Genomic DNA, 12,079 nt, shown 5'->3' with positions numbered 1-12,079 from the left:
ACTCCCGATATTCTTTTGCTGACTGGGGCCAATAATGTAGCTTATTTGTTAATCAGGAGGGAGAGGACTGTGCCTGGGAGGCTAAGCAGTTGTATTGTCTTTACACGCATGGTTGCTTGCTCATCCAGACATGGAGAGATGAGAATGTACCTTGGAGGGTGCCGATTAGATTTTGTGTCCAGGTTCTGCTTTGCTATAGCAGAAGAAATGAAGCCTGTTTGGGGGTGATGTCTCAAGTAGGAGGCTATTATCCACCTGGTGAGCCCTATCAGCAGAGCAGTTAGATCCTAATTAGATTTATTTTTTTCCTTGTTGTTTTCATTAACCCTTCAGTTAGGGAAGTATCACTCTGTAGGCCTCCCATGTTTGCTGCATTTAAAGGACACGCAGGGGCAAATGAGCATCAGTGGTGGAGATGATGTTCCTCTTTCTCCTCCCCTTTCCATCCGCCTCTGGTCACTTGCCTGGGATCATTTGAGATTCGTGGCTTTAAGGTTTGATTTCCATTCCATTTGCTTGCAACTGTGGGTTTGAACGTGGGAAGCCTGCTACTCCACATGCTGTCTTCATGTTTAGAATTTGATGCGACTATCCCAGTGCTTGAAATTTCCTCTGGGAGGATAAGCTTGTAATATTTTAGATAGCTGAGAATATTGGGAATTTGTTCTTTATCCTGCAGTTGGACTGTGGGTCAGAGCTGTCTTCATTTCAGTGCCTGTTCTGTTTCAGGATGAATCTCATTACCTAAAGAACGTAAAAACTGCACGATGTCGAGCTGCCATGCCTCTACTCAAGGTACGTATGGTGTGTGCTAAACATCCAGCAGCTAAGGCCAGGCTCCCAAAACATGTGCTGCTCTTTATACCAGTTTAGGAGCCAGCAGCTGAATTCTGCTGTTGCACCAGTGGATGTCCAAGTAACTGTTGATTCAAGAGCAAAATTTGTCTCTATCTTAGCCACTAATCTCAATACAAATGTTAGATGGTAAAACCTAACGAAAGAACTTCAGAAACTCCCTTGATCTAATTGTGGTACTGACACCGATATGTTTTATGGTGATGGGGAAAAAGGGAATGTCAAAATTTACCGAATGTATTAGTAGAGAGTAGAAAGAATATAGCCTTATCAATGCAGATTGTTTAGTGTAAAATCATAATCACGTACTACTTGGCACTCAAATTGCTGCTGTATATCAAAATGATGTTACCTAGGTCCTGTCCTTGGCTTTAGTTTTGACCTGTGCTTTGTTACTGCAAGCTTCCAATGTATTTGTGTGGCTGGCATATAAGAGCACTCCTACTAGTTCTTTGCATTTAACCAGCAGGAAACAGCAGAATGGGAGGTTAGCAAGACAAGTGGCCCACAGAAGGGAAGGAATATTGAAGTATGTGATAGCAGGAGAAATGTAAATTTTAATATCTGCCTGTTATTGTTGAATCAAAGAATCAAATTGTCCCTGGTAGCCTCTAGGAGATTAAAGTTACCCGTAGTTTCTAGGCACTGCAGTCTGTACGTTAGAACAAGATAAATGCAGTTCTTTTTCAACAGCTATCTGTAAGTGTGTATAAAGAGAAGGTTTGATCTATGATGGCTTTACAGCAACCAACTTTTATATGCAAGATTTTTAATGGCAGGCTAAAGGTGGTTGTACTTGGGTAATTTCATCATTCTCTCTATAGGCCTGACTCTTGTCTTCTCTTAGCTTTCAAATCACTTGAGGCTTTTAATGTTTGGAACCTAAGTAGGAGGTCCAATTTTACGAGCAGTTTTAAGTACAGTAGTTAAGTTTTATGTCTGAAAATGATGGAAAAATAACAATTTTTACCTCATTGTAGAATGCTCAGAAAGTTTTCTCATCCTTTCCTACTTGTAGCTTTGCAAGGATCAGCTCATCAAAATTATTTGCAGGCTATAAGATATGAAAGATGGTACCAGTTAAATGATGGCTAATTGTCTGTATGATCTTACTGAGAATGTATAGTTTTATGCTATCACATCACTGGTCTTACTGCGCTGAGAGCTGGTGCTCTTAAAGCTGAATTTTACCCTTTTGAAAGCGTTACGAGTTTCATGTTCTCATCATGCACTTTCTCACCCATGAACAGCATACAGTAAGAAAGGACCAGAACCTTTAGAGAGCACTTCTTGCTAGGTGTTCGCATAAATTGCATTTTCCTATTTGCTGACTACAACTTCTGGAGTGAGTATTTGCTGTAATAGCCATTCCTCTGCCCTCCTTGCTTTCCAACGTGTGTTTTGTTCTAAAACTAGTCCATTTGGCAGCTTTGTCCTCAACTACCAGTGAGTGATGCTGTACTCGCTACTGGCACAGCACATGACAGCAACGTTTTATTTGAAAGAACAACCAAGATATGACAAGCCTTCATGACCTGAATACTGGATTTAAAAGCTATCCTGTTGTCTTGTATAGTAAATAGTCAATGGGGTAAAAACGGGATTATTTTCGGTATCTTACACGTTACTTCAAAATTGTTGCATTAGAGGAATTGATGAAGTTGCTGCAGTTTACTGTTGCTAGAAGTTTGAGAACTAAGGATAATATTCTTGCTCTTGCTTTCCTGACATTTAAAAGGAGCAGTAGTGAGTCTCTTAGAAGAGACCCAAAAAGCTGTATCCATAAGCAAGTCATTTAGAGGCACAGTGCGCCTTGTACATCAGTCCCTACCTTAAGGGCTCAGTTCAAAGCCATACCAGTGCTGTAACAAGAGCCTGAGGAGTCAGCTCATGCCTTGTCTACCTTCTAGGTAATCTAACTTTTGTTGGCAGCATACTACTCTAAAATTTCTTAAATTCTTAGTTACCTTTATTTTCTATGAGGTCCTCAACATCCTTAAGCATGAAAGCTTAGCCTTGAGCTGAATTTTGGGGACAGAAAAGAAACAAACAAATGTGATCCTTTGTCCTTACTTGCTACAAAGATTTATGAGTCCCTAATGACACTGGACGGATCTAAATTAAAACATTTCTGTGCCTGAAATGTGTCTGTCCCTTCTATTGGTTCTTAATGAATTCCTTTCATCTTGGTAGAATCTGTTCCTGTGACTTCTCCATTTGAATAACAAGTAAAATATAAAAATTGTTGTGGGAGTTTAGACAGAACTGCACAATAACCAGATTAAATCAATACATTCATAATAAAGATGACTTACCTTGGGTATTAATTTTGAATCTGCCTTGTTAGACAGCCAAGCTGAATCTCTACCTTTGAAATATTTAACCCATGGTTACAGCATTTAAAGTCTCATTTTACTTCTAATATCTGACATTGATTATTTTTCAAAATGAAGTGGTATTTTTAACCACTCAGTTATAATTTCTTTCCCTGCTCTGTTGAATATGTTGTAGGGTAAGCATGGTATGGAATTGTCAAGCAGAGCCATGTATTAAACACGCGGCCTAAGTCTGTCAATGAGGGACTTCTAGACATTTTAAAAATATTTAAAAAAGCAAACAACAACAACAAAACCCACCGAACAAACCTTTGTGTAGTATTCGGTATCGTTTATGACATACTTAGTTGCTACCCTGATGGAGATACAGGAAAGTTTTTTGCCTGAGGACAGTAGGCAAGCAGTAGCAGGGCCTGCCTCTCACCTTGCTCTCTTCCTTAGTCTCATGCTTTGGACTAAGTTCTCCTGGGCTTGCTGTCAATACTTGTTCCCTTTACCTCTGTCCTACGTCTGCCTCCCATAGTGTTACATCTTTTGTATGCATTTTATGTTCCTTTCAAGATAACAATGGCCCAGAGACATGAGGATTGAAGAGGGAGTATACGTGCTACCAATATCCATAAAACACCAAAGCCCTAAGGGAAGAAGAGAAAGAAGAAACAACAAAATGGAAGTTTTTCACTGATCTGCAGAGGGATCTCTTGGGAACTTGGGTGAAAAGGATTCTACATCCTTCAACCAGCCAAAGTGCTGTGTTGTTTTTGTTCTGCAATTGCATGGAGTATCAGAAAGCAATGGAAACTGGGGAAGGTTCCACTGGAATATGGATGAGTTTTTGGTTTTTTTTTTGAGGCATGACAGTAAGTTTTTAGTGAAGAACAGCATTAGAAACTGAGAAACGTATAGTCGTATTTAATCAAAGATTCCAGTGGCATAAAATGGGCTTATTTGTGTTGTTCTCCGTATGCGTTCCCCCCACAACATTTGGGTAATATTACTCATGCAATTGTTCATATTGAGCTGCTGCTCAGATTGAGAGCATGATACACATCCTGATCTGGGGAGGGTTAAAGGTCTTTGTTTCTATTACGGAAGTCCAAATGCATTGTGTAGCTGGAATATGATACTCTGTGCTTGTTTTAATAAAGAGATGCCTAACAATAATAAAGAGAATTAGATCAATGCTGAAGGTAGAAGGTGAGGAGGGAACAGAAAAATCTTCCTGGAGGAAATAAATAGCTGCTCTCTTCAAGCATTACAAATCCATGTGGACTGGATAAAAAAGCATTTCCTTGTTGTCACCTGCTGAGAGGAAGAACTTCATCTTGAGATCAGAGAAGCTGTGGAGGCATCTCCAGATCTGTTCTCACCTTCCGATTTTCCTTCTATCTCGAAGTAGGGAGGTAGTGTAATTTGCTTCATTCATAGTCATTTGTCACTATTTGACACACATTCTCTTTCTGGGTGTCACTTAAGAATAGGGAAAGGCATATGTATTTTTGGAATGACCACTCTAGGATCATCCTTATGAAATGCAGAGCGCTATCTGACCCAAGTACAGAAATAGACTCCCCAAAACAGCTGCAGCCCTTTCCCTTTATCAAATCTTCTATTTTATGTATTATCCCTATTACATTATGGCCACTCTCAGATTTTTCATTTCACAGGATAATGCATTCTTATGCTAAGCAGTTCAAAATGACAAAGTAAGCAAAAATTGGGGACACGAGTAATTGTGCAGCCAGAACCAGCCATACTTTTTTTTAAAAAAAGCGTGTCAGCCTGTTAGCATATGGCAGAGCTCATGCTGTGAAATTCATTTAAAACAGAGACAGTCATTGTATGTTAATGAGGCTCTTCGCATGTTCACTTACGTCTTTGTGGCACAACGCTCCCCAACACCCCCTAATCACTCCCCTTCCAGTCAGTTGGGTGCTGGGTTTTGAAAGTGCCATCAGGGTTAATAAATTATCCTTTGACTTTCGAAAGTAATTTTTTGTAAATGTTATCACGGCTGCGGAATTAATTCTTGCTGGTGTTTTGTGTGTGTGCAAGTGTAATGCTGTAATGCCACAATCATCTTAGGTTACTCGGTAAAAGAGGGCTACAGAAGAGGTGTCACCTTTTCAAGTCATTGTCAGAGTTCCTTTAAACAGTTTCATAACAAAGTAGCTGTAAGAATAGTTACAGGGACACGAGAGAGAGGAGGGCTTCTGTCAAAGATTTATCTTCATACCTAAATGCAAACAGGTAGCTGAAGTGTCAATGGAGACGCGTATCAATTGCTGACAGTTCTGTTTTTGCTGGAAAATCCTTGCTGCTCACTGCGCTTGTATTTTCTGTGCTGTTGATCCATATTGTCCTGATAGACCTTGTAAGAAAGAGGGCAAGCACTCACTTTTGACACCACAGAAGGCTCATCAGAAAACAAGAATAAGCAGTGATTGGCAGAGACTTCTCTACAGGAGCAAATCTTTGTTGGCATCTATTCAAAATGAGTTGCCAGTAGCAAAAGAAACGTGAATCAAAGCCATTTGTTGCATCCAGAATTTAAGTAAGTCTTAAATGCTTGAAACCTTTTCTGCCTAGGATTTTTTTTCCCTCTCTTAGGCTTCTTCTATCATGGATTTTAAAACTGAAGGGAATTATTGGGATAATGAGTCAGACCACCTATGTTCTACTTCTGGAATTAATTTCTGCACGTTCTTAGCAGCTGTTGCTTAGGTAGTACCTCTCTAGTTTCTTTTTTTTGTTGTTGTTGGTAGTTGTTCTTGGTGTTTTTTGTTTGTTTACTTATCTTGATTTTTAAAATGGTTGATTATGGATTAGGTATCACAACCCTTAGTAAGCACTTCCAGTGGCTGGACAGTATTTCTGTTCAAAAATACCTTGCACGCAAAAGCAGCAGTTGGACAAGTTTAAAAATCAGATAACCTGTAACTTTATAATTCCCTCTTCCGGTACGTATTTTGGGATTGGAGAAGGAGCAAGAAGCCCAGCTGTTTGAACTACTGGGGAATTAGTGTTCCAACCTTGTCTTCCATCACTCCTGAGGAGTGCCCTCCAAGGAGGGGGAGCCTTGGGAATAGTGTAAGACCTTTCAACACAGTTGATTTTATGTTACATTTAGTATATCCTGGGTCTGTTTTGAGTGCACATTGTTTGGAAGTGTCCCAGCAGTGCTGTTCACTCCCATTCTGTCTTGACCTCGATATGTTCATTTCTGCAAGCTTTCCAGGAGGAAAAAGTTTTTGTTTGGTGTATTCCTGAAAATGTGGGACTGGCTTGTCATGTGTTACAGAATATTTCTCAGTGTGGTGTCAGTTAACTCCTCAAAGGCTTCTGCAAAGCGCTGGGTATTGTCTAGGTTTTGCTTGGCTGTCCTCCGCTGTTACTTTCATTTTGAAAACTGACCCAATTTCTGTTTTATCACTTTGTTGCCTCATGGGGTCTGAAATCTTTGGGTTCTCTCACCCCTACCTCCTTTGAGTAGAGCAGGGACCTTTGTCTTGTGTAAACTAACACTTACCTTCTGACACGTCTAAAGGTTAGACACCTCCTCTTATTTAGTTTGGTAAATATCCTGCTTTTTTAAAATGTTTGTGGGAATTGTCTGATCCTTTTGGTGACTGCATTTCCTTCGGATATGTTTAATAGGGATGGAGGGGGAAGGCAAGTCCCACCTTCATTACAACCTATATATATATATATATATATATCTGATAGAGTCCTGAAATTAATTTCCGGTAGCTGATCTGTGAACTTTTTCCACCAGATTTGGTTGGCGAGTGGATGAATCAGCTGAATAGATTTGGGTGACTGGTAGATCTCGGTGAAACGATAAAAGAATTTCATTTTCTTTTTCATTTAAATGTGAATGAGCTGTTGGTACAGATGTCACTCAAGAATCCCTTTGTTATTTTAATGAACCCGCTTTAAACCATGCAGGAAATTACAGGGCATTTGTAATTTAACTACTATATGTGAATTTACAGCAGTAGAAATTCATCTCTCATGTCTAATAATAGAATTAGATAATACTGGACATAAGAGGCTAGAAATGGATCTTGGAGGCATTTGTTTGTGGTGTAATTTTCCCTCAATTTTGGGAGCACATACTTTAGATAATTTGTGGGTTTTTTTGGTTTGCCTACCCCCCTCCCGTATCAGATACAAAGCTTTTTGTTGTTTTTTTACAGTATTCTTATGTGACTTTTGCCATGGCTGCTAGATAGACATCTTCTGACCTTTCTTCAGGCAGCATCATCCATCTCTTCTTGCTAGTAGAACTTAAAAAGAAAAAAAAAAAAGAATGAAAAATCCTGCTTCCCTAGATGCCTTCTGCTTTTGTGAGCAAGATGGTCTGTTTATGGCTTGCTGTGGCAGGTTTATTACAAGAGGATTTATTCTGGAGGTGAGGATGTACCTGAGAGGGGTGTGTGTCACGCTCCTGTGGCGTCTGGTGCCAAATGAAATGTTGTGCCAGGCGTCAGGTATCAACGTGCCTTGTGCGTAAATGCCAATTCGGAAAGTACTGTCATAAAAATTGATGTCCCCTTCCCTTCCAGCATGTGGGTGATGAATAAGAAATGTTGCAGGTTGTCCTGCTTCCTGGAAGCGTTAAGCCTTCAGTGCCTTCAGACAGCAAGGCCAGAAGAGTCTTTGGAAGGTGAAACACCCTTCCATTTAGGGTGACTGAACGATGGCTCTGGGCTTGTCTTTTGGGGCCGGGGATGACTTCTTAGCAGGTGCTTCCTCTGTTCTGAGCTGTATGATAGGGGATGTTCCACTTTGCTTTCCCAGGCGGCCAGGAGAGTGATCTTACTTTCGGGAACCCCTGCCATGTCCCGGCCTATGGAGCTCTACACGCAGATCGCCGCTGTCCAGCCAGACTTCTTCCCGCAGTTCCACACCTTCGGGCTCCGCTACTGTGATGCAAAGAAGGTACTTCGGTGGGGCGCTGGCGAAGTGACAGTGGGATTCTTCAGGCAGCATTTTATTTTATTGTTTTATTTTCTTAAACTGAAGTAGAGTGCTTTTCTTCTTTCCCTCCTTTCCCTCTATGATATTATGTGCTCTTCTTGAGAAGGTCGTACTCCAAAGTAATATTTTGAAAGCTCTCAACCTTAGAAACGGTAGGTGCTGCAAATAAATCGTGGGCCTGAGATATGGAGGCAGTAAAGCTTCTTGTCAAAATCTGCCCTGGAAGGGCACGGAAATAAAAAGCTAAAAACAGACTTGGCCATAGTGTAGGGAAAGGAGCTGTTCTGACAAGAACTTGCCGACAGCTTTAAATGGGCAGAGTGGCTGTGGGCCTTCTAAGCAGCTCTAGGATTGGGCTATTTGATTAAAAAACAGTCTCTGGTCTGGTTTAGTGACTGTTTTAACAATGTGAGGCCTCTGTTGCTTAGGATTTTGGATTTCTTGCCTCCAGCTAGGTAAAAAATTACTTACAGTCTGTATTCCGCCTCTTCTAATTCAGGAAATGGATGTGGTGCCCAACAAACCTTGGAAATAAATTAATTTCTCTTACCTGGAAGTGTTCTCCTCTTGTAGGAGTACTTCTAGGAGTACTTCTCTTATCCCTGGAAGTGTTCAAGGCCAGGCTGGATGGGGCTTTGAACAACCTGGTGTAGTGGGAGGAGTCGCTGTCCATAGCAGGGGAGTTGGAATTACATATGATCTTTATGGTCCCTTCCAACCCAAACCAACTTCATATACATAGAGAGAGAGTATGAGAATATAACAGCATTCATGTTAGCAAAGCTCTGCTTTCATGGCAGAGGATTGGAACTTCTAATTCCTCCATCCATAGTAGGAGTTGGATGGGAGGGAGAAGGCTGCAATTTCTACTGAGTTTCATTATCTTTGCTGAGAGATTCCTGTCTGAGCAGTGTCCAGTGTGCTTTTCAGAGGGAAATGAAAAGATGCAGTTTAATCTTGTTGGTTTTCTCCAGTAAAAGGGAGGGTGAATTGTGAGTGTAAATAGGTTTGGAGTTTCATAAACCCTTTGAGGGTAAAGTTCTGCATGACTTGCTGTTGCTTCAATTACAAGGCATATGGACCTCAGGTAAGATGTGGAATTGGATAAAAGAAATAAAATTGTTCTGCACGATCCAGGTTGTACCAATGTATTCTGTATAAATGAGTTTTCAGCCTACAATGAAACTCAGCATGGAGGTCACAGTCTGTATCAGCTCCCCTTCAAAGCCTCTGCAGGGTTTCTAGTACAATTTTGTTTTCCTGTTTGACCCACCTCTGCTAGACAGTTGAACATTACTGGTCTTCTCAGTGCTCACCTGGGACCTCTGCTACAGTTAATGGCAGTAAATGACACAGTGAACCTAGAAGGAATTTGCTTATTTAGACCAGAAGTGGGACTGCTGGAAATGAAGAGATGTGGGTAGTATTTGAAGTTAAAAGTAGGACTGCTGCGTATTAGGTTGCTGTAAATCCACTCAGCTCTGAGTAAACTAAAAGGTGTTTTGATGATTGTAGTGTTCCCCTCATGATTGCAGCGTGTCCCTCATGTTTGTTTTTGCAGCTCTAACCTGGGATTGTGTTAAGAGTTACAAGCTCTCTGAAGAACTGTTGTGGTACTTTTGCTGGCATTATTCAAATAGGTTTTTCCTTCTGTCCTGAAAGTGGCTGCGTTGTAAGTGGGGTGGAGTGGCACAAAACCAGAGAGGTTTTGCAAAGCTTTTGGAGATCTGTCAGGATGAAAGGTACTCTGTAAAAATATTTTGGTATTAATTATAAATCTGGTTGCATTAGAAGATTAATGAAAAATTGACAAAGCTGAACCGTTCAATTTAAAACCAAAACCTGACAACTTTCTGTTTGAAGAGAATAGATTTCATGACAGAAAATTGCAGATATCTGGCAGATGTGATTAGGAAGGATATAAAATAAAAGTTTATCATTTTGCAATTCAACCTCCCAGCATCTATACTCTTAAAAATGCAGCAAGTGAAATGTCACCTGCTTATTTACAAAATAGCTCAAGTCTGTTTCCCAAAATACATGCTGTGAATTCATTTTTCAAACTGGGTGATGTTGGCAAATATTAAATAATTTCTATCTCAGCACATGCTCTGAATTTGTAAGAGTTTGGCAGCTTCTGCGAACACTGTAATAAGTTTACTGACTCATGTTAGATGCTGTAACACTTTGGTAAGAAAATCACAGTTGGATGCATTTGTTCTGGAACATTATGGATCAAAGCCAGATGTGTATTTTGGCAAAATAATTGTCCTTTTTTCTCTCTCTCTTTTTTTCATCATAGCGCATGCTAAAATATATTTTAATAATTCCAAGAAATAATTCTCGTTACCTAGATGCAGTACAGAACTAGTATGTTTCCTTGTTTGCAAGTTGTTCCAGCAACGCGGTCACCTTAAAAGAACACGCTGCTGGGATTCTGCCTGGATATACTTCAATATGACAATAGATAGGGTATTGGCTACGTTTCTGCCCTGCTCTTTCAGTCACAGTGATGTTACTCTTCTGAAATGAATTGTGCTACGCGGCTGCAAAATATACGTGTCGCTTGTCTGGTAGGGAAAGGGAAAGTGGAATAACGTGGGTTGCGTGAGTAGAATGAGCCTGCGGAAGGTGTCCAGGTCCCATAGCTGGTCTTGCTCAGCAGCCTGCTCAGCGTTGGTTCCTGCTCCTTCCCTGCCAGAGCGCTGAGCAGTGTGACCAGGGAGCTTATCAAATCGGGTGCAGCACCAGGTCCTTCCTGGTTCGGCACGTCTGCTCTGCTGAGTCCGAAGCCTGAAGATAGGCAGGAAAGGGGGCAAAGAGACTGGGGCTCAGCCCTGTCAGCTTTCATGCAGCACATGCCTAAAGCTAATAAACCCAGCTAGACTCGAGGCAGCTTTTCGTGGACCTGAGGGACCTGCATTGCACTCGTGGTTTCAGGGAAGCAGAGCAGTAATACCCACATTGGCTTCTTGAGGGCTTGGCTTAGATCCAGGTGGGTTTATTACCTCTAGCTATACGCCGCTGTGCTGTTTTCAGAGCCAAATTCTCTACTGCATGGGACCCAGTCTGGCTTTGTATCAGGGTTTTGAATTATTTCTAGCTTTAATGAACCAACTACAGATAATCAGAAGGCACCATCATTATGTAGGAATAGATTAAGTCAAATGAGTTTTAATGATGACCATAGGTGCCAGAAACTGTAGTTAGTTGATGGTTCACAGCACTACAATATGGCCATAGAATTGCAGATTGTCCTGTTAAGTCTCAGCATGAAGTAGGACTATTCGCTTCCAGATATCATAGTGGTCTTAATTGCCTGTGACCTGTTTGATTCCTCCTCGTTCTGTCTCATAGCACGTTCTCATCCCTGTTCCATCAAAGCACTATCCGTTCAGACAGTCAGTGAAGTGGTTAACCATGTGTCTGGTAAGATTTATTTTTTTGGTCTCCTCCAGTCTACAGAAGGATAGAGGGTGCGGTGAATACTTGAGAGCCTTTTCCTATTTTACTTCAAATTCCATGTTGTAGCAAGCTTCTCTTGGGGAAGGCGGATAAAGGAAATACATTTTTTTTTTTTTCTTCCAGTTAAATTTATTTTAGCAATTAAGGTGGTACAATGAGAGCAGAGCAGCAGATCAGAGGGGTTCGTGCTGAGGCTCCCCACATTTCTGTTATAGGCCATCAAGGAGTGTATAGGTATAAATGTATAGGGGCTGCTTGCTTTGGATTGTTTGAAGATCAGAACTTGGGTTTTTTTGGTAATGCTGCTACCAAGACTTGGAGTTAGAGCTGTGACAAAGATTTTCCCCCCACTTGGCTTTCACTATTATAGTAGCTGTATTTCATATATTAGTTGTGAAACTTCAGCGAAAAGATTGCTCTTTATCCTTTAAGTCATTTTA

General features: G+C 40.8%; 1 protein-coding gene across 2 annotated transcripts in view; it reads left to right on the top strand.

Moving 5' to 3' along the window:
- SMARCAL1 (SNF2 related chromatin remodeling annealing helicase 1) overlaps positions 1-12,079 on the top strand; it is a 35,220-nt gene that overhangs the window by 13,863 nt on the left and 9,278 nt on the right. For both annotated transcript variants that reach the window (XM_083840952.1, XM_083840953.1), the window contains exons 9-10: positions 730-795; positions 7,995-8,135. In XM_083840952.1, coding sequence (XP_083697078.1) covers positions 730-795; positions 7,995-8,135 — 207 coding nt within the window. The remainder of the gene's footprint in view (positions 1-729; positions 796-7,994; positions 8,136-12,079) is intronic.

The sequence above is a fragment of the Anser anser genome (assembly GCF_964211835.1).
Source record: "Anser anser genome assembly, chromosome: 6".
Taxonomy (NCBI): domain Eukaryota; kingdom Metazoa; phylum Chordata; class Aves; order Anseriformes; family Anatidae; genus Anser; species Anser anser.
Note: the sequence above shows the minus strand (reverse complement) of the source record. Positions and strands in the feature narration are given on the sequence as shown.